Here is a 22,936-nt window from a genome sequence, read left to right as displayed (position 1 = left end):
CTGCGTTGCCCCTCCCCGCCCGCGCTCGCTCCCGGAGGCTCGAGGCCGCGCGCGCTCCCGCCGCTTAGGGGCTCGGGGTGAGGCGGGGCTCCGCGCGTCAGTCAATCCGGCCAATCGCGAGCTTCTTCCGTCTCTTCGGAAGCTCTGCCCCTGGAACGGGAGCGTCGGGGCGGGTTTTCTGCGCTCTGGGGATGGCGGAGGGAGGTAGCGTACGGGCTGGCGGCGGGATGTGTGAGCGCTGAACTGCCTCGGGATCTGCGGTGCAGTTGAATGGCCGTCCCTTTCTGGGGTCAGGGGACGTCTCAACTGCACCTCAGGCCTGGCGTCCCCAGGGCTAGTGTGGTTTTCTGCAGTGGTGGGAAGGGAGGGAGGGCTTGTTTCTCTCCCCTCGCCTCCGCCCCCCCCCCCCCCCCCCCGCGGGAAAGTTGATGCCATTGTTTCAGGAAACAAACTTGAGTCGACTCTGCTTTTCAGGGTCTTTTCGCTACTTAGAAGAAAACGGTACGGACAGACTAACAAGCATCTGCAGTTGAGTTCCTTATCCCCCAGGCCTGGAGGAGCATTGGTTCTGATCCCCTAGCCTTTACGGTTTAGGGGAGTGTGATCAGGTCCTACGCGCCAAGATTTCAGTGATATTTCCTTTCATTATGAGGCTGGCGAAACGAAAGCATTAACTACCCAACGTTTTTCTTTTCCTCGACCCCCCTACGGCAGGTTTTGAAGGTATCTTGATGCAAACAAATGGAGGGTCTTTCTTTATATGAGAGGCCAGCCAATCTGCCATGGAAAAACTAGTAGTTGCCATGTGGACCAACACCACCTTATTTAGGAGGATAAATGGGAAACGACAGCAAAAAGCAAGAATGAATCACAGCTAAATGAAAGAGGAAAATGCTGGCTTACTTGATGTTACCTGCAATAAAAGAATTCTTTGATAAAAACAGGGATATATAGAGGTGTGGGTTAACTTGATTTCCATTTTGTGATTATTTTGTTTTTTAGAGGTAAACCAAGACTTCATATTCAAGATGGGAAGTCCTTCAGACTCAGCTGTGATTTTACCTAGCACTCCACAAGGCTGTGCCAATGTACCATCTCCCCACACAAGTAGTTCAAGAAAACAAGTATGGAAATCTTATTCTTTCAGTGCGTCAGTTCTGTATTTCTGGCTACTGTAGCCGTGGTGGTTTTAAATCGATTGAAGACTGTTAATGAACATAATGTGTAGCATTGATAAATGTATTAAATAATTTTAGATCTTTCTCCTGTGATAATGTATTTGACTTTTCCCCACCCCCAAAATTTCATTTCGTATAAATTATTTAGTTTCACATCAGGGAATTAGAACATTGCAGATGGAAGAAGTTTGAATCTGCAGTGTCCCGAAGGTCTGTGGTGGCAGGATCTAGGTCTTCTCCCAAATTTGTAACTGAAGCACCTGGAGCAGCGTCAGGCATGTGCGAAGTTGCTGAGCAAATGTTTGTGATTACTGGGGTAAGGGTCTCAACACTGCTGTAGACGAGTGCCGATGTGGCTAAATTAAAATAAAACTAATGGAGCTTCTAGGAATCTTGAGACATTTTGTGATGGTTACTTAAGATATATGGAGACAGAAAGCCATCTAGTGGTGTGTATCTTTATTTCCAGTAGATTTATTTGCCTTAGGAATGTTTTTCTTGATTAACATTATTAATGTTTTTGCCTTTTACAGCCTATGAGTGCAACACTTAGAGAACGGTTAAGGAAAACTAGATCTTCATTTAGTTCCTGTTATAGCGTGGTAAAACGTCTTAAAGTAGAGAATGAGGAAAACGATCAGACCTTTTCAGAGAAACCATCTTCAACAGAAGAAAGCTGTTTGGAATTTCAAGATAATTTTAAACACATAGACAGTGAATTTGAAGGAAGTTCATATTTGAAAAATACCTTCAAGAATATCAATGCATGTGCATCTAAGTCATTTGATACTGAGTTTTGCAGTGGTCTGCAAAATGATTTTGATGAGAATCTTCCCAAAAAAGGATTAAATGAAGAAAAGGCAAAATTGGTGAGGCAGATTCGGGAGAAAGAAGACCTTCTTCGGAGGCTAAAACTAGTTAAAATGTATAGATCAAAGGTGAGAATAATTTCAGAATCACTGCATAATTATTTTTTAAATTGTTAAATTTATTTTTTACTTTTAGATAAATGATAGGAAAATCATTTAAAAAGAAAATTATTTTTAGCAAAATAAGCAATAAACCAAGTATCCAGAAACCTGGCTTCCAACAACTTTTACCTCAAATATGTCAGATTTAGAGCGGAGTAGAATAAACCACAAATATCATTCAACTTTCTAAAAGTCCTAGCTCTTGTTTAACATGTCACTGAAGCTTCATGCAGCAGTATTAGAAGTATCAATTGTTAGATGCAGGTACAATGAAAACAGAAGTGACAGCTGACAGTGGATGATTAAAAAAGTTAAACACGGTCACAGAGTATAATAAAAAGTATTTTTAATAGTGATCTAAAAATCAAAATTATTAAAATGTCCAGGCATTTCATTTGAAAAAACAACCAATATATATTAGGTTTTATATTTCAACCCAGATAGATTGAATTAAAAAGAACTTGGGCACGCTGAAGAAGGTAACCTTTTTTTCCCTGTATCATTCACATATGTGCCATTGCTCCTTCCCTAGCAATGTGGAATAAATGATGGAATAGTATGTTTTGCTCTCTTGAATTTTTAGGATTTTTAAAAAATATAACGACGTGAGTTTTATAAGAGTGAATGCTGAAAAATTTAATTTGAATATTCTCATTTGTAAAAGTATAGCTGTAATAGAAAAAGTAGATTTTTATAAGCCTATATTGTTGCTGGTCTGCATTCCCTATTTAGTGATTTTATTTTTTTCCTGAGGGTAAGGAAGGCCCAGCGCTCACACCAAACAAAATAGCCATAGAACTCAATTTTGGTGTCATCGTAGAAACCACCTATCCTTTTTCCTGGGTGGAAGGCTCACTCATGCCCAGATATGTTGGTACCCTCTCAACCTACCCTTGACTGATTTAACAGCTCTCATTAAGTAAGTTAAAATAGGATGCTATCTAGCTATTAACATACATTTATGTTTTTTCTGTTGCAGAATGACCTGTCTCAGTTGCAGCTGTTAATAAAGAAGTGGAGAAGCTGTAGCCAACTGTTGCTTTATGAGTTGCAGTCAGCTATGTCTGAGGAGAACAAGAAGCTCAGCCTTACTCAGTTGATAGACCGCTATGGATTGGATGATAAATTGCTACACTATAACAGAAGTGAAGAAGAATTTACAGGTGTTTAGATCATAATTTTTCTCCAGAATATCTTTGACAATTACAACTTAAAAAATACTTATACATTTTAAAGAGAAGATATGAACCATTAGGGCCTAAAGAAAGGTATTTGGTGAACATCAATTTGGGGCACTCTGTTAGATAAACATATAAGTTCTAAAATGAAAATTTAGTATTTTGGATAAATTTGCCAAAGAAAATTTAACATTTAAAGAAATGTGAAAAAATTTTCATGTTTTAAAACATAATTTGGGTAGTTCTGGAAGTCAGTTGTAATACATTATTTTGTTTATTATGGTAAAAGAAGTTTTTTTATTAAATGTTAAAAAGTAGCCAATCAGGTGAATGTCTAAACCTAAATTGGTCTAAAAATGCCTGCCTGTCTCCTAAGTTTATGAACCTTGTTTCCATCCAATTACTACATATTTCCATCTGGATGGTCTCTGGGGTAATTAAACTCATAGGTCCAAAGTTATATTCTTCCTGACTCTTCAGATTTGTTTCTTGTATTCCTCGTCTCATTTGGTGAAATGACTGTCTATCTCTTAGAAAACCACATATTCTCTTTTCCTACTTCAAGACATCATGGCCTACGAGGTCTTTCACATCCATTTACCTTTCTAGCTTCATCTGTGAAATATATTAGGCTTAGAGTATTCACTTAGTTCACAGGTACTTCTCAGCCAGAAACCCACCTTCATACGATTGTGTTTCTGGCTGCCCTGTTGTACAATGTTACCTGTCCTGGCCATATACAGAGATGTGACTCAAGCTGGCCCAATCTCAGAGAATTTGGAATTGTGCTCAGGAAGAGAAAGCCCATCTCTTTTTGTGACTGAAACTGTTGCATGTAAACTTGGAAGCAGAAAACCTGGTGTACTTCCAGAAATCCTTCCTGAGGGCTTTCTGGATTTCTGCTTTTAGATCCTTTTAAGGGTGAAAACAGCTTTACTTAGTTTTTCTTTAAAAAAACAAATAAAAGCACTTCCCTACTCATAGGCCCCTTCCTCCAAGTGTACCCCGTTTTCAGCCCACTTCCCTCCCCATGATCTAACAAACTGTTAATATTTGGCATAGCAGCCCTGGCTGGTGTGGCTTAGTGGGATGAGTATAGGCCAGCAAACTGAAAGGTCGCTGGTTCAATTCCCAGTCAAAGCATTTGCCTGGGTTTCGGGCCAGGTCCTGGGTTGGGGACATGGGGGAGGTAACTGATTGATGTTTCTCTCACACATAAGTGTTTCCTTCTCTCCCTTCCCTTCTCTCTTAAAAAAATCAATAAATAAAAATATTTGGCATAGCAGAAAACCCAAAGACTACTCTTGGCATCCATTCTAATTGTTAGTGGCTATGACAGTAAACTCTGTCACCTACCTACCCCACCACCTGCAGCCGCTGCTACACACAAATTCCTGCCTTTTAGACATTGCCATTGTGATTGGCTTCTGTGAACCCAAGAGAAGTGGCCTCACATGGGCCTCCCCTGGGCCTGGGATTCCTACATGGGCTCTCTTGGGAGACTGCTGTTTTGTGCCTACCAGCCTCCATCAACTACTGCTCAGCCAGAGGGCCTAAATGTGGTAGGGGAAGTTGTTTAGCTGCTGAGGGTGCTGGCATTTGGCTGCAGCTGCCCACTGCTGACTTAACACATCTGCGGGAGTCACCCTTACATAATTACTTGGGGGGAACTACAGTATCAGTGGGAGTCTGGTTCTGGGACAGTTGGTGAGAGCAGAGGGGGTCACAGGAATGTCTGGGTGCTGGGAGCTCCAGTAGCATAGTGGGTACTCCCGCAACAGGAGGTAAGGTCATGGAATATGGATCAGGCTTATGGGGGAGTGGAGCATAAGGATGCCCATGAGGTGGTCCCTTTTAAAAACATTTCTGTTGAGTTTTACCTCCATTTAATAGGATATATTTACAGGTATCAGAGATGTTGCAAAGAGTTAAGTTCCAGAACACTACAATAAGGTGAGTCACATGAACTTTTTGGTTTCCCAGTGCAACTTAGCTAATTTTAGTCCAAGAGGCCTAGTTTTTGGCCCATCTCAGCTTTTGACATGTCTTTCTTACTAAACTTAATCATTTCTAGCCTTTGACTTAAAGTGGGAATTTTGTGACTTCACTTAACACTTAGAGGCCATTGTAGAGTTATAAGTTGTTCTCCTTTAAATGTTGTGTCTCAGGGAATAGGGAGGCCCAAGGAGAGGAACAGCTAAGGGTGGAGCACTTAGAACACACACAACATTTATCCATTAAGTTCATCATCTTATATGGGCGTGGTTTGTGGCACCCCCAGATAATTAGAACAGTATCATCAAAGATCACTGATCACATATCATAACAAGTATATTATAATGAAAAAGTTTAAAATATGAGAATTACCAAAATGTGATACAGAGACGTGAATTGAGCAAATGTGTTGGAAAAATGGCGTCTATAGACTTGTTTGTTTGTTGCCAGAAACCTTCACTCTGGAAAAAACAGTGTCTGAAGCACAATAAAACAAAGCGCAATAAAATAAGGTATGTTGCATTAAAAACCATAGAATAAAGTTTTTATTCTTAAAAATGGAAGCTATCACTTAGCACTTGCTTTGTGTTTCAAAAGTATGTTAACTCATTTGAATATTACAATTATCAACACAATTTTCAAGATGAGGAAACTTAAGATAAAGTAGTTATTTAAAAACTAGGCTTCCAGTCAAGATGGAACCAGGCACCCCAGCTTCAGAGCCCTACTCTTAAGCCCTATGCTTGAAGATATGCTACGTTTGACCTAGTTAATTATATTACTTTTAAATAATACAGATAATATTTTAAAGGGGTATATAATATGAATATACTTGCTGTTAGTTCAGCAGAAGGTGAGAGCAATCAGTACCATGGACAGTATCAAAAGTAGGTTAGGGTGCCTGGTCCATGTGCTCTTCCACAGCCAGCCCTCAAACCAGAGGATACCTCCTGTTGAGAAGTGCTGCTATTAGCCTATAGTCCAGGGACAAGGGGTTCCTGCTGACCTCCACTCTATACATGCCTCGAAGCTGTGACATTCAAGCAAGGAGCATTGCCAGAGTCACCTGGGGTGGCTTCTAAGAGGTAAAAGTCGCACAGGCTGTTTGATTTGTTAAGACCTGGGAATCCACAGAGCACAAACCAGTGAATTTTATGGCACTGATTGACTACTAGCAGAAGGAGCCTCCAGGCAGCTAACTTCACGTGGAATTTGTATCACCTGGGGGTTGGGGGAAAGCCTAGTATATTCATGGTTGACTCCATCTGACAGGACAAATTCTGACAATCCTATCTAATGTATGAAGTATTTGTACTCTTCACACTGTTGTCTACCCTTAGGTCCATCCTCCCAGTCCCCCAAATCCCACTGTCAGATAATTTTGAAGGACCTTAGATGTAGGAACTGTTACCAACAGGCACTTCCCTGCTGAGTCAGAAAAACTGAGCACTTCAGGAGTCATTCTGGTACTAAGGAGGGAAAGCATCAAAAATGTTGGTGAAATGTCTTATTATTTCTCTTACTATTCCCATCCATACACTGGTATGGGCAATCAGTAATGGTACTATCCTGGCGATTTCTAAATAAATTTTAAATCTCCTAAAGATTTTTTCTAAATAGAAGGTTTTATAATAGCACTCTTGCTTTACTTACATCCATGTACATTGAACGTGATGTTGCAGATTAAACTTGACAATTAATTCACAAATTGCAGAGCAATGAGACATTGACAACACTTGAAGATGGTGGTCAGTAATCCCAATGGTGTCGCCTTGGAATGCAGCACTCCGTCCACAGGCTATTGAAGGACGAAGCAGTTTTCTGACTGGTTAATCTCATGATTTAATCCTCATGTGCATGAATACAGCAATAAACTTTTCATGGAAATCAGAAAACACTTTTTGTTCCTGTTTGCTAAACCTTCCTGGGTAGGACACAAAATCGAATTCTGTTACAATGAATACGACATGTAGAGGATTACGTTATGTTTGTGTAGAAGAAAATATGTCATTATTTATAAATGATTTAGGGCTTAGTAAGAGTAAAGAGTTCACCATATTCTCATTGCTACAACAAGGAATATTCTTAAATGTTTTGGCAATTTTTTTCCTGATTATACAATAGAATAAATGTTTATTGAAGAAAACTTAGGAAATATAGAAAAGTATAAAAATCATCCATTGTCTCATAACTTCAGGTAATTTATAAAATTGGAAATGTCACTCGAGGTGTAAAATAATTTCTTTTTATCTTTAAGATTTTCTATACTATTACTGTGAAAAGAATTTTTGATCAAATTAAGATGAAATAAAATAGATCTTGAATACTTTCTGAGTTAGTCTTGTTCATTCTTGAAAACAATTCATGATATTTTATACACTTATTTATGCAGGACAAACATTGTTATAATTATTAAAACTCAAGTTAAATAATTTGCTATTAAAATATGCAACTGAGAAGAAGCTCTCCTTAAATTTCCTTATATGAAAAAACAAAAAATCATTTTAATCAAATTGTTTTTTAAAGGATCGAGTTGGCTTTGTATTTCCCACCAGTGTTTTTACAATGGAACAAGAGCAGGGAATGTTTTCATCCTTAATCTTTCAACTTCAGCCTCCAGGATTGAAATCTGTTTGGCTTGTTCTTTTGAAGTATTTCTTAACTTCTGTTGTTGCATCATGTCCTCATATCGGTCTTTGGCAATTTTTTCACAAGTCAATATGGACCCTATCCCAAAAATGAAGAATAAAGGAATTAGTTGGATTATTTTCTAAACCTTCCAATATAGAAGTAGCATTCAGAGTAAATGAAACATGTAGGAGACATGTGGGTAGCTTTATAACAACTGTACAGATTTCAGGAATACTGATTACATTTAAAGAACCTACAGTTAAGTAAAGAAAGAAAAAAAAAGCTTACCCATGGCATTACAGATGTCTTTCCTCTCTGAGACAGCCACCAACTCTTCTCGTAAATTGCAGCTTAGAGTATAATTTGCTACATCTTTTTGGCTGCTGACCTTTTCCAGTTTTTTAAGTAGTTTTTTGCAGTTTTCCACATTCTTTTTGTGGGTCTGAAGTTTTTGTTCCCGTGACAACCCACAAAAATAATTTTGAAAAAATATATTTTATAAAGATGTTATTCTTAAAATTTAAATTTATTATCATCATTAAGAAACCATCTTATCACCATATCCCTAGTGCCTAGCATAATGCCTGCACATAGTAGGTACCTAAATTATTTGTTGAAAGATGGAATGGTATGATAATATCACATTTCAGGAAAAAATCTTACATATTCTTAAACATGGGAGAAGATTAAAACACAGAGCCTTGAGATTACTTCGTGTTCACTTTACATATACTACACAATCAAATCTGAGCATTTGTTAAGCAGTTACAAAAAATACAAAGCCTTTACAATGCCAAGGAAAGACTATCAACATTTTGATTATACAAATTATAAACTAATGTGAAACAGGAAATTCATGTACACACAGATGTCTCCCAAGGGGTTAATCCTAATATTCAAAGAAGTGCTTCAGTCTACCAGAGTTGTTATGGTTGCAAATAGAATTCAGGGACCTCTAATTACATCCTGAATATCAATAAAGGATCTTAACTTTGTTAGGTTCTGGCTGAGTTCATGATTTGGGACACCATTACTTTGTACAAACGATCACAACTGTTGGCATTATAACGGTCAATATCTACGAGGCCTACCTTATCTAAAACAGTGATGGTTTGCTCCATTATTCCAATCTGAATGGCAATCAGGGTCTCATAGTTTGGTTCATTTAGGAACTTTGAGGGAAGAAAAAAATTTTCAATATTTTATAAGAACATTTTTCTCTATTCCTTTCAATAGAAAACTTTATAAAGATTCTTAGTTTTGAAAGATCCTATTTTCATAAAAACTATACATCTAAGTTAAGATTCATCTGACTTTTGTGCTGTATTGTATTTAGCCACTGAAATGCTCACCTATATGCTAATAATTACAAGTTCCTAGAGTTTATTTTCTCATCCATTCACTCAAGTCACCGAATATTTCCTGTCCCATTCAAGTCCCACATTAACAGTGTGCCAGTTATAGACCCTGAAGAAGCACAAAGATAAGTAACATGACCCACTGTCAAAAAAAGAGAGCATGTAGAATTGGTTAGTTGCCAGAAAATATGTAAAATGACATGCAAATTCAAAGGTTGAGATGGGATGTGGTTTCTCTGGATTGGGGGAAATCAAAAGGTTTTATGAAGGAGGAGGCATTTTAGCTAGACTTTGAAAAATAGATTTGGGATGTGAAAACAAAACGAGGAAAGATATTTTAGGGAGAAGAACTGGTAATGAGCAAAGGCACAGAGATAGAGCCCTAGATAACAGTAGTCAGTTGGGTTTGAGAAAACTGATGTAGAATCAGTGGTACAGAGGAACGGTGGGAATGAATTCGAAAAGTTAGGTTGAGGAACGCTGAACACCCACTTAAGGATTTCATAATTCATTTGCCAAGTAAGAAGTGGCAGTTTAAAATGTTTGAGCGGGTTAGTAATGCTATTAAAGCTGAATGTGAATATTAATCTGACAACAGTATATTGTATAGCTAGATAAAGAGACCAGTTAGGAGATTATTATAAAATAGTCTAAATCATTGGAAAGGAAGTCCCGAGTGAGGGTAAAGGCAGTGGGGATAGAGAATGAGGGAATGCAGCGATAAACAAGGCAAGACGTGGAAGGCAAGGCAAACAGGGTACTCGCAGATGACCACAACTTTAAGCCTGGGTGTGTGGCTGAAAAGAACAGAAATAAGCAAATTAAGATTTGTTGTTGGTAAGTGGGGAATATAGAACTAGGGCTCTGGAGGTCAGGGCCAGAGAGCTTGGACTGGAATTAAAACTGAATTGGAATCCAGAGAGCTTGGATTAGTCTTTTAAAAGTGATCATTGAAGTTAGAAAAATAGAGATCATCAAAGGAAAGGGCATGGAAAGAAACACAAAGAGTTAAGGGTAGAGTCTCAAAAAATAGGTATATGTAAGAGTTAGAAGCAAAAGAGAAATCAGTAATAGAGGCAGAGTGGTATGACATGTTGGAAGGAAAAAAAGAGAAAACAGGGACAATAAAAGCTAAAGGAATGGGCCCTGGCTGGTGTGGCTCAGTGGACTGAGCGCTGGCTTGCAAACCAAAGGGTCACTGGTTTGATTCCCAGTCAGGGCACATGCCTGGGTTGCAGGCCAGGTCCCCAGGCGGGGGCTTGTGAGAAGCAACAACACATTGATGTTTCTCTCCCTCTCTTTCTGCCTCTCTTCTCCTCTCTAAAAATAAATAAATAAAATATATTTTTTAAAAAGCTAAAGGAATGGGCAATTAAGGTGGCCAAATGCTACAGAGAGTTGAAGGATGGTGATGACCGAGAAGGTGACTACTGGATTTGACAATTAGGAAATCCTCAGTGAACTGCAAGATAGAACCATAGAACTGAATGGGTCACGAAGAATCCAAGGCAGCAAATGTAAATTACTGGAAGAAAAAGACAGAGTTCGTAGACACATTATGAAATATTACTGGCTTAGAATATGCTTGATATCACAGAGGCTTCTTGTTAAATACTGGTGAGATAAATAAATGCATTAATGAATAAAATTAAAATTATATAGTGGGGCAGGGAGAACTTACTTTTTGACGTTCTCTTGAAAAAAACAGCATCTGAATATCCCAAGCCTTCTGATTTAGATCTTCCATTTCCATCTCCATCTTCTTATGTTCCCATTCAATCTGAAATATTCCTTTGTGGATATCTTTACTTTCCATCATGCTGGCAACTTTCTTTTGTCCTTGAGCCTTGAAAAAAAGGTACATTCTGATATGTATATAATATGATTCTGAACAAAGAATAGAGAATATCTGAAGCTATATCCTATAATTAGAAAACACTTAGATCACAGAAATAAGTTTTTTAGCTTAAGAATATAGCAAATATTTTAAAATTACTTCTTGGGCAAAATCTGACCGCTATAAAGCATGATAGTTGCTGAAAAGGAGGAATTATAAGATAAATGTGAATGGCATAGTCAATTGACATGCCACTGATTAGGCAGACCAATCACCAATCTTCCAATCTGCATGCATTTGCAGCCCTGCTTCCTGGCACTCTAGATAAACTGTGGAAAACCAAAATTAAAGTCTCAAAGGCAGACACATTACATTAAGGGGAACAAAGTTTTTTTTTTTTAAATGTAGTGGGCATCATGTCAGAAACTCTGTAAGCCAGAAGAAAATGGACAACTTTGTCATGAAAATGGAAGAATAAAAAATATTTGATACAGCAGGTAATACGTGGTTGTTTTTTCTCTTTAAAAAGTGATAGTTACCCGAATCACAGAATTCAGGTCTTCAATTATGCTCCTGTTGATGAGAATTGCATCAGAATAATCCAGCAATAACTGGAAATTCTCCACTTCTACTTGTCCTTGTTTAAGGAGAATTTGGATTGTCAAGTTCAGTTGGAATTTCACTTTCTCTTCCTGTAACCTAAATTGAAAGAGACTTCCAAGTAAGTAGTTGCAGTATATGTATATTTTAAATTTCACCTATCATCTGAGAATATAAATCCAAACTTAAATTTCTTTTAGTTGAAGGAAAAGTCCCTGGAAATTAGTGTGGAAAATATTTTCCCAATGTTGAGCTTTCCTAGAGATGTCTATGATGCCTCTTCTTATTGGGCTGCTCAAAGAATGGTGGGGACAGAAATATATTTATAGAGTTTCACTTTATGATTTAAAAAGATTAATGTAATTGTGATCATTAAGTAGAAGAAAATAAAAGTGCTACCAAAAAACAAATCTATTGAAGTCCTGTGTATTGACTTTTGACATTATATTAACAATATTCGATATGCTACTTATCAAATCTAATTCTGGGTAATTCATATATCCCTGTATAGCCTAGATCTGAAAATGATGTATAATGTTGAGTTTGGAGACATCAGGAAAATATTTATCAATGTGGCAACAAATATAGCCCAAAGTGAAGCAAGGACAAAACAGTATCCCCATCACTCAGCAAAATACAACAAACTCCCCTAAAGGAAAAGATATTGGCTGGTTATGTGCCTAAATGGAAATTTCTTGGATACCTTCTTAATTTTCCACACAGTTGTTCGTACGGCTTGAGCCCAAAAGTACTCATTAGCAGAAACTAATTCTCTGTATAGAATAGTTTATGTGGAAGAAGCAGACGAGAAAATACTAAGATTTTCCAAAAGTCACCTATTTGCTATAATAGTAATGGAACATGTAGGCAAGTTCCATTTGGAAATAAGGTGCTCTGTAACAAGGGGCACTTTAAAGTCCAAAGAGATAGACAGGTCTCTGGTAGCTGTAAGCCGGTGCGCAGGCGTTCTTCCCCCATGGGAAGATAAGCTAACCTAGCCCTTGCTTAGACTTTGAATAAATGAGCATGAATGAAAGGTTCAATTTACAGAATGAGTTCATGGGACACTCTTTCAATTTCCTGTTGCACCTTCTCATCCTCGTCACCTCTCCTCCGGTGGAAAGCCACCATTTCCATTAAGCCGGCTGCTTTCTGCTTTACCTGAAGAAACCAAACCACAAACATCTCAGGGCATATGGAGCTTTAGAAATAAAAGCAAACTAATTCTAAAAGAACTTTAGAAGACATACTTTTTTTAAACTTTGTTACAAAACCTTAACAATCTCATCTTCCTAAGAGATTTATAAAAATTTAAATCCCTGCCATTATGTAATAATACAAGATATCTAAAACTTATATGTTATATCCCATGAATAATTTGAAAAGTATTGAATTTTCTTCTTGCTGAAAATCAAATATGCAAGCAACTAGAATTTTTCTTATTTCTAATTGTAAAATTTGTCCTTCACATTAGATAAAATTATAAAATCATGTATACCTTATCAAAAATATGCAAACATAATGTCTGTGGCACTGAATTTTGGGAATTTGGGGGAGGAGAGACAGTGGGTGGTCAAGAAGTAATAAGAGGAAGGATTTTCTTTCCAATTAAACACACTCTCAACTTGTTATCTTTAGCTCCATTTAAAAAATATTCTAGCAAAACTATAAAGTTGTTTCTGGTGAAACATAATTCTAATCTATGCAAAAGGAGACGAAGACTACTCAAGACCGAGGCAGAGAGGAAAGGGAAGTGATGCGTACAGCAGTGGCATCCCAGAGAAACGTAATGTGAGCCATAAATGGAAGCCACATATGGGAGTTTAAATTTTGTAGTAGCCACACTATAAAAAGTGCTATTAAACATGTGAAATTAATTTTAGTAATATATTTTATTTAACACAATATATCTAAAACATTATCATTTCAACTTGTAATAAATACAAAAATATTGAGACATTTTCTATTATTTTTTCATTGTTTTTTAAGTCTTCTAAATCTTTTGTATTTTCCCTTACATTTTGTATTTTCTCAATTAGGACTAGCCATATTTCTTTTAAGTAAGCAACAGTACATGTAGCAAGTGACCACCCTTTTGCACAGTGTGGGTCTACACAAGTATAGACCTATACTTAGACCTCAGTAGCACTAATGTTAATATTTTATTTCATCATTATTCTTATTAATGTTACTAAATCTTACTCTAGCAGGAAAATGTAAATAATTAGATTTTCTGTAAGTATTGACCACTATAAACCATATATTTTATATTAGTACATTAAATGAAATTAAGTGAAATAAAATGTTATATACTTTTTGTTCGTTTTCCACTTTCACTCGTCTGGTCATACAGAAATGATTCCAGACCGAGGGACTCAGGCCTTCTGGCATGTTGTTAATATTGTCCAGGTCGTCCATGGCTTTCATTAGCTGGGCAAAGGCATCTGCACTCAATTTCCCAGATCCTGGCCGCTCTCCAAAAGGCACAACACTAGTCACATCTGACTGCATTTTCTGTTTGTGGATCCTGGTATTATCAGTAACAGCCCATCAACATTACATGCTCTCATACATACAAAAAATCAATGTTAAATAATATAACCCTTAGCATAGGTATGACATTGCATAACACCTTCCTTTGGCACTTGAGGGCACTTGAGAGAAAAGCAGCTATTTTGACCTGCTTCCATAGTCTCTGGATCCCCAGATGTGACCTTGGCTGGACTATAAGATGTCCCTAACTGTTGTCAGCACTGACAAATTTACCTGGACTAGAAAATGTCTCCCTTCTTGAAGCAGAGATGAAGAGTTTCCCGGATGAGCAAAACAAAAACAGAAACGAAAACAAACAAAAACAAAACCAAACCACAGGAGTTCATCACCTAAACCGGCTTTACAAGAAATGTTAAAGAATCTTCTTTAAGCAGTAAAGGAAAGGCCATGACCAGAAATAAGGAAATATAAGAATTAAAAAATACACCCTTCTGTGTATTTTAAGGTAGCAAGGACATGCCCAAGACAAGAGTGATGTTTCCTTGTTCTGTCCCACATCCTCTGCTGGTATCCTTTTAGCAGGTGAGTAGCTTTAACTATATTCAGATACATACACAACTTGAGTAAGTGCCTCTTCAATCTGCATTAATACATCAGCTTTGTTTCCCTGGGCTATGGCTGAGAAGGGAATTCACTATCAAACGCTTTACAATACACTGTGAAGTGACTTGTTATCCTCTTTCTGTAGATGAGGAAAGTGAGGCTCTGAGAGAAGCAATTGGTCCAGGTCTGATGGTGAAGTTAGGATTTAAGGCTAATTATGTTTGACAATAAAACTTACTCTTTTTCCACGGCCACCTCCCAATATATGAGAGGTCTCACTACTTTCTTAACAAGTCTTATTATAACTCATTACTTTAAAAATAGAGAAATCAAGACATGTGGTATGTTCTAAGTTGAGTTTTCAGGTTGCATGTAGCCTCTCAAAGGTAAGAGAATGAGTTTGTATCTCAGACACAAATGAACCTATACTTTTGTGACATTTCTAGATTACATTTGAAAATTATGGAGATATGAATTTATAGAAATTTGGGAATACACAGGAATGTGATTCTAATGCATTCTAACTCTCAGTATAAAAATCAGATATTTCTAGAACTTTTTTTTTAATCCTCACCCGAGGACATCTTTTCATTGCTTTTAGAGAGAGAGCAAGGGGGAGGGGGTGGAGAGAGAGAGACATCAATGTGAGATAGAAACATTGATTGGTTGCCTCCTGCATGCTCTCTGACTGGGGACTGAACCTGCAACCTGGATGGCCCTGACCAGGGATCGAACGCACAACCTTTTGGTGTACAGGACCAGCCAGGGATAGAACTCTTCTGATAATGGTTATTTTCAAGCATTTTTACTGGCATTTTTCAAACTCTGTCTTGAACACAGTCACATGAAATGCTCTAAAAAAAAGTGATTTGTGGTCAGATAAGTTTGGAAAACACCACATACTCTATTTCTTGTACTTGGAGACCCAAAGGCTAGAAACAAGTTCTGAGAACTTCTTGTAAGGGAATCTGCTTAACTTTTTTTTTAACTTGGTGTTTTCCCCAAACTTATTTTGTCCTGGAAGCCTTACGTAATCCCAATTCACACCACAAAGGACTGATTTTTCCTGGGACATCTCTTAGGCAAGACTGTTTATTTAAGTCTATATACCATCTATAACTTAAGAGGAACTACTTTCTTGTATAAAATAGAGCCTATAATTTTACTATGCTTACCTACTACTTAACGATTTTTAAATAATTAAAAGAAATGATTATTCTTCATTGCCTACCTTAAGATATAAGAATAATATAGAAAAAACAGAGTTCTAATAAAGACATGAACATTTTCATGTAAATGATGTTAGACTGAATATTTCCATCTAATTAGGAGAAAAAGCTGGAATCTAATAACATTTCTGTTCATTTACAAACTATCCTCAGAAACGTGATAGCGAAGTAGAAACAAACCTTGGCCGGCGTTTAAAAAGTCTGTAGAGTATATCCACCTGGTGACTGGGAATTTCAGAGAATTCCTTCTTAAAGCTGCGATCGAGAACCTACGCACAAACAGATTGTTGCCAGAATTGCAATTTTTCAGAAACATTTTATTTGTTGACAATACCCTTTAAAATACAGGGTTGTATCACTTTGATTGTAAAAATCCATGTAAACTTGGTTTATAAAGTAGGCTTGTTAGGGAGTGACTACTCACTGTGCAAGGCTTTCTTTTTTGTTGTTGTTTTTTTGTTTTGTTTTGTTTTCCTCTTTTTTTATTGTTATTCAATTACAGTTGTATGCCTTTTCTCCCCATCCCTCCACCCCACCCCAGCTGAACCCACCTCCACCCTCCCCCTTGATTTTGTCCATGTGTCCTTTATAGTAGTTCCTGTAATCCCCTCTTCCCACTGCGCAAGGCTTTCTTAAAGATTTATTTTGAATAGGAAGTACATCAGTGAATTAAAAATATTATTTCATAAAAGAGGTTTTAGAAATCATTCAGAACTGAACTTTCACAAAACGATACTTACCCATAAAACATTCAAGGTACTCTAATCTACTCTTACTCTATTCCATTCTTCTTTATACACTTTTATGTTTCATTATAAAACCGCTGATCATAGTTTACCAAGTTGACAGCATGACCACCTAATGGGGTCTGCAATCTGAAGTTTGAAAAGCCCTAAAGTACAGATGATCTTTCTCATTTTTGAAAAGCTTAAATTAGAAATGTTTACAACAATTTATTTTACACAGTGGTCTTTAGAAATCTACAATGGCATAGAATGAAGTTCACCCATAACTGAGAATTATAGTAGAAGAAAAATCGATGAGGAAATTAAATTATATTCCTTCTAACCTCCCCTCAAATCCTGGCAGCCGCGCTTTGCGACACTGGTGAGTGGGTGAGACTGTGGCTCTCACCTTGTCTTCTGCCAGCAAGTTGTCATAGTGTTCCTTGTACGTGTCGAGGTCTTCTTTAGATTTCCGGACGGCCTCTGAAGTCTGGCTCTGTAATAGCATTAGAAATGGCCAGTTGTAACTGTGTATTTTTTCAGAAGAAACAAAAATATTGGAGGTACTAAAAAGAACAAGGAATTTCCTCGTACAAGATAAATGTGTCAGGGAAGTATTCGTTGCAGACAACATTTATAGAGGAAAATAAACCAACTGGAGACTTTGGAAGAATGAACATCCAATCACCTGTGTCTGAGTACAGCTAGCTCTGTGTGTGAGTGTGGAAGTGACTACAGAACTAGCTGCATTCTTGGCAGGGCATATGGATAATAAAATCTCACAGGCTTGGGAGTCACCTGGACCTGGGTTCTGAGAGACAGAATAGATAAAAGGACAACGGCCAGACCGCATGTGAAAACAGAACTCTGACTCATAACCGCTGCAGCAATTGGCCCCAAACTGCCAAGACACAGAAAATAACTTTCAGATTTCTTAATTTTTGCCACAATTTCCAATTTAGAATTAACTAGAGAAAGCCAATATACTCCCCAAACTAATCACACAGGTTGCCAGATTTCTAATGAACTTGCCCCCAGCTTCCTCATGCCAAAAACTTCAGATCAGAGGGCACCTGAGGCCTCTCTTTTATTCATTATAAAGCCTTCCCATCCCTCTGCCTGCCTTTGAGTGTCTGCCAAAAGCAAATGATGGTGGCCGATTCCCTTTCTATACAAAGCTCTGAATATATAGTTCACGCATTCTCATTTGGGTGGTCTTCATTTGTTTCCACAGTTCCAGCTCCCACTATATTGCATACTACTGGGTGCCTTAGGCATGTTGCCCGTCTCTCTGGGACGGCCTCCACGTCTGTGAAGGAGCTCCAAAACCCTGTAGTGTTGTTATGAGTAGGGGTGTATTTAGAAGGGGCCTTGCATATGCTGCTTAACAGACTCTTAGCAAAAAGTAAGTACATATATCACATGATACTTTATTCATTCATAAATATCTTTTTATTAACATTATCAATAAAAGCTCACATTTTGAAAATTATGTGACAAGCATTTTTCTTTCATTGGCTCTTTAATGAAACATATCTACTTGTGCTTCTATTTATTAGATAGAGTTTTTCAGACTATGACATCTTTTTATTCGGTAAGATAATCCATTGCTTACATAATTAGTAAAACTTAGGGCGCCAAATGATCCAGACAGAACAATATTCCCTAGTGAAGAGCTTGCAAATAGCTTAAAAGGCTAAAAGTCTTGCCCAAGGTCCATAGCCAGCCAGTGGTTAAAAGCAGCTCTTTTCAACCATGAAGATATATGGCCTCATTTAGAAACTGTATGTCATATTAAAAAAGTATATATTTCCTTTGACTAAACGATTGCAAATGCAGAATCACATAACTTCACTAACAAATCAGAGCCCATGCTTTCACCAACCCTGGAGCAAAGTCCCAGACAAGGAGCCAGGGGACGCACACACAGTGGAGTTAGGAATATGGCAGGAAGGAAGGGTCTAGGTGTGTGAACTCTCATTAACCAGGACCATGTCTATCAAAAGTGCTGTACTCGGATATCCTATACTATACTTACTCTCTCCTCCTGCTTTCTTGTAAGATAGTTGTTTAGGAATGTTTCTCTGGAGCTTATTTCTTCATCCAACAGTAAAGAAAAAACAAGGTTATTTATTTTCAATTCCTCCTGTAGAAATATTTAAAAGGAGAGTGTTGGTCAATACTGCTACCCAAGAAAGGACTTTCTGCGGAGCATCAGATATGTGGCACTTATCAAGCAAGTTTATGACATACAAGTAAGAGAAATGCCTTTCAAGAAAATGGGAATATAAACTGCTACAATAACTACTCATTTGTTTTGCACTTTTCACCTTTTCATTGTAAGATAAAACATATATACAGAAGAACATGTAAAACAAATGTGGAGTTTGACAAGTTATTAGAAAGGCAGAAACTCCTGTAGTCACCACCCAGGTCCAGAAACAGAACTTTGCCACTGCCCAGAGCCCCTTCCATGTGTCCCCAGAATAATCTCAATCCCAGTGGCCACAGTCCCAATTTAGAGACAATTAATCACTTTCCTGTGTGTCCTTACAGTTTTTTATTACCCAAGTATGTGTCCCCAAGCACTAGAGTATAATTTGTTCATTTACAAAATTGTCACTTTTTTAAAGTCTCTTATAACTCCACAGGCTCCCTTTCATCCCTTTCTTTTCCTTGCATTTAGTTGTAGTTATCTGCAGTCTCACCTAGTCTGGGTTCACTAACTGCACATTTACGTGAATTTATCAGGGTCCTTCATCCCACGTATTTCCTGAAAATTGGCAGCTGGAGCAGAGGTCTGATGAGACCCATGTTCGGTCCCATTAGCAAGACAGCAGGGGATATTGTGTTTGACCAGGAGACACACAGTACCTGCAATATCAGGTTGTCTTTCTTTTCACGAGATTAGCAGCTATAAGTGCTCAATGCCCAGGCCTGTTAGTCCACTCAGAGTTGCAAAATGGTATTAGTTTATTTCTATTATTCCTTTTTTACTTACTAATTGAAATTATTTTATAAAGAGATGTTTCTCCTTATCTACTTTCTTCATTACTTAATGGTACAGTTCACATAGAAAGGCAGAATAAATACTTGATGCTTTCCCTTTATCAATTTTTATATAATAAATTAGCTGTTATCCTCTGAAAGTGAACAATTAGCATTTTTTAAAAAAATCACAATTTCATAAATTTAAGCAAATTTGATGGGTTTTGGTCAATTGCAATTATTATCATTGTTGAATCATATATTGTTGGATTTAAGGGAAATTTTATCTTATTTTAATTTTTATTTATAGATTTTAAAGAGAGATAGAGAGAGATCAATTTGTTGTTCCACTTATTTATGCATTCATCAGTTAATTCTTGTATGCACCCTGACTGGGGAATCAAACTCGCTACCTTGGTGTATTGGGACGATGCTCTAACCGAGCTACCTGGCAAGAGCTATTTAGGGGAGCTTTTAAAGTTGGCTCCTGAGTCCTCTTGATTTTACCTAGTATTCTTTACTTCATTATCATGTATGAAAGATGTTCTAAGCATATCTTTTTAAAAATCACAGCTTTTTAAAGATGTGTTTCCCAATCCATACAATTCACTTATTTGAAGTGTATAATCCCATGTTTTTTTTGTATATTCATGGAGTTGTACAACTATCAACACAGTCATTTTTGAATATTTCATCATTCTGAAAAGAAATCTTTTAGCAGTCATTTCCCTTCTTTCCACAGCTCATCCCCAAGAGGCCTCCCTGCCCCAGCCCCAAGGCAACCACTAGTTAACTTTCAGTCTCTACGGATTTGCCTATTCCGGACATTTCATATCAATTGAACTATTCGATATGTGGCCTTGGGTGTCTAAGTTCTTTCGTTTAGCAGGTTTTCAAGGTTCATCCATGTTGTAGCATGTACTGTTTTTATTGCTGAATAATATTCTATTACATGGCTAAGGCATATTTTATTTACCCGTTCATAATTGTCGGGCATTCGGATTATTTTTACTTTTTCGGCTATTATGACTAATGCTACTCTTATGACTAATGCTGCGGTATTCACTTCCGATCTTCCCCCACCTAACTACCATATACATACACTCCCTTCCTGCTGGGAAGTCATTGTGTTCTATCTATGGCCATGACTGCCGAGGAGCGGCCCTCTCCCAGGTCTACAGGTCTTGCTGGGTCCTGGAAATAGCTTCCTTCCCTTGCCTCTTTAGCTCTAGAGGTGATACCTGTTTCCAATTGTTTCTAGTCTCTGTGTCTTTTACCATTCCTTGCTGTTTCCCTTAACCCTGTCTAAACCTCAGTAAAGAATCCCTGAATTAAACTCTCTTAAAGGAAATCCTTTCAATATACCATTTTGTTGGGATGCTGAGGATACAGACATCTTCCTGAAGGTTCCTTTAACTACCCTCATCTTTTTTGGTTGGTCTCTTTGCTTTGGTGAGACACATCTTCCAATTTCTCCCTGAGAATAGGTGTATATAAATTTTTGAGACCTTGCATTTCTCAAAATCTTCTTTTTCTTCTCTTATACTCAGTTGATAGTTTGGCGAGGTATAGAATCCAATGTCAGGAATAAATTTCCCTCAGAACTTGGAGGTTTCACTCCTTCATCTTCTTGCTTCTAGTTACTGCACACTTCACTGATATTGTTACTGCTGAATCGAATTAATCCAGGTTCTCCATCTGATCTTTTGGGCATGTGGAATATTCATTCATTTAGCATATAGATGAGCCTAGCCCTTTGCCAGTTGATGGAAATACAGGGATGAACAAGAAAGACTCAGACACTACCCTCATGGAGATTACCGTCTTGGGAGCATTAAAAAGTAATCTCACATAAATTAAAACTCAGTTGTATAATAAGTGATAGAAAGTAAAAGAACAAAGTATATAACAGAAAAGCTTACATAGTTTGAGGAATTGGCTTTTAGGCTGGGATCTGACCGATGAATAGACGTAGGCCAGGACGCAAAATAGTTGGCAGAGCTGGGAGGAAGGACAAACTGGTGTGTTCAAGAGACCAGAGGAGAGATTGTGGCAAGTGAGGGGGAGGGTGGCACAGGCGAGGCCAGAGCAGGAACTAGGCCCAGAGCCTGCAGGACCCTAATACCAGAAAGGGTGTTGGTCTTTATCCCAAGAACACCGAGAGGACCTCGAAGCTCCTTAAAAGAGAAAGTTATATGAGGAAACTTTTATTTACCTGGTTGACAACCATCTCTGCTTTCACTCTCCTTTCAAAGAGTCTTTTCAAATGTTCATCAAAATTCTGCGTACTTTCTTGAATTGAGTTTTGAAGTTTCTTCAATTCTGCGTCTAAGGACTGAAAGGGAGTTAACAGCAGGTTAACATTTAGGAACATCAAATGCTCCTAGAAGTGGTGTTCACATTTTGCCCCAAGGGGAGGGCAGGATGGGAGCAGGTCTTGTGAGGTGTTCTGGCTCTCTGGCCCCCTTCAATCAGAGGTGTTCCACCTGGATTTACTCAATATATTGTGAGTCTGAGATTTTTGCTTAAAAAAGATTACACTGGGGAAAAAAGGTAAAATCACTGATCGATACTAATGAAGCGGGTGGCAGTAGGCCTAGTAAAACAAATCGCAGCAAATCTTTCCAGAAAATTCTGACTATATAGGACAGAAATTTCCAGGCACACAATCAGGCCTGGAAAGAAATCTTGACTTTTCTAAATCTTGACTCCTGTAAATACTTCTTCATGTAATCTTTTAGATTTTAAGGAAATAAGAAGTGTGTGTGTATATATATTCTCTCTTGGCTTTGCTTTGTTTTGTATGCTTTATCCTTCCAAGCAGTTCTGCATCAGGAGAAAAAACTTCCATCTGTTTTTAAAAAAAATTCCACTAGGACAGAGAGCTAAGCACACAGTAGGTAAGTGAAAAGCTATAAATTTATATTTTTAAAGAAAACAACATCTGCAGATCAATTCTAGACATATTTACAAATGATTTTTATCTTTAAAATTTTTGTGGCTTTTAAGTTTTGATACGACTTCAAATTTACAGAAAAGTTACAAGAATAATACAAGCAATTCTCATACACTTTTAATCAATTTAATCAGTTAATATTTTGCCTGATTTGCTTTATTACTTGCTCAATATCTATTCCCCTCCCCTCCCCA

The 22,936-nt window shown here is 37.6% G+C and overlaps 2 protein-coding genes across 14 annotated transcripts in view; one reads left to right on the top strand and one right to left on the bottom strand.

Moving 5' to 3' along the window:
* Window positions 1-146: 146 nt before the first annotated feature.
* On the top strand, window positions 147-7,167 carry SFR1 (SWI5 dependent homologous recombination repair protein 1). Of its 10 annotated transcripts, none has more exons than XR_011651101.1 (8): window positions 150-204; window positions 475-723; window positions 1,003-1,124; window positions 1,712-2,116; window positions 3,129-3,312; window positions 5,234-5,280; window positions 5,773-5,834; window positions 7,037-7,167. XR_011651101.1 is itself a non-coding variant. In XM_053922478.2 (6 exons), exons 1-5 carry the CDS (start codon window positions 429-431, stop codon window positions 5,257-5,259), a joined length of 837 nt encoding a protein of 278 aa, XP_053778453.1. In that variant the 5' UTR covers window positions 418-428; the 3' UTR covers window positions 5,260-5,280; window positions 5,773-5,841. The 10 variants fall into 10 exon arrangements, 3 of the variants coding, with proteins under 3 accessions (XP_024411173.2, XP_053778453.1, XP_053778454.1); XR_008426646.2 differs by having other exon boundaries at window positions 158-204; window positions 475-528; XR_008426647.1 differs by lacking the exon at window positions 475-723 and having other exon boundaries at window positions 147-204.
* CFAP43 (cilia and flagella associated protein 43) overlaps window positions 4,336-22,936 on the bottom strand; it is an 83,694-nt gene continuing 65,093 nt past the window's right edge. For 3 of the 4 annotated variants that reach the window (XM_045191538.3, XM_045191539.3, XM_045191540.3), the window contains 11 exons: window positions 22,002-22,121; window positions 18,837-18,944; window positions 17,208-17,294; window positions 16,254-16,342; window positions 14,062-14,275; window positions 12,797-12,909; window positions 11,688-11,847; window positions 10,993-11,157; window positions 9,045-9,125; window positions 8,242-8,395; window positions 4,336-8,049 (listed from right to left, as the gene is read on the bottom strand). In XM_045191538.3, the coding sequence (XP_045047473.2) occupies window positions 7,883-8,049; window positions 8,242-8,395; window positions 9,045-9,125; window positions 10,993-11,157; window positions 11,688-11,847; window positions 12,797-12,909; window positions 14,062-14,275; window positions 16,254-16,342; window positions 17,208-17,294; window positions 18,837-18,944; window positions 22,002-22,121 (1,458 nt within the window). In that variant the 3' untranslated portion in view covers window positions 4,336-7,882. Of the gene's footprint in view, window positions 8,050-8,241; window positions 8,396-9,044; window positions 9,126-10,992; window positions 11,158-11,687; window positions 11,848-12,796; window positions 12,910-14,061; window positions 14,276-16,253; window positions 16,343-17,207; window positions 17,295-18,836; window positions 18,945-22,001; window positions 22,122-22,936 lie in introns of those variants that run through there. The other variant, XR_006654825.2, reaches the window with a different exon arrangement.

This window comes from Desmodus rotundus, chromosome 4, assembly GCF_022682495.2.
Source record: "Desmodus rotundus isolate HL8 chromosome 4, HLdesRot8A.1, whole genome shotgun sequence".
In the NCBI taxonomy this organism is placed as follows: domain Eukaryota; kingdom Metazoa; phylum Chordata; class Mammalia; order Chiroptera; family Phyllostomidae; genus Desmodus; species Desmodus rotundus.
The sequence above is the reverse complement of the archived record's forward strand: the minus strand, read 5'-3'. Positions and strand labels throughout refer to the sequence as shown.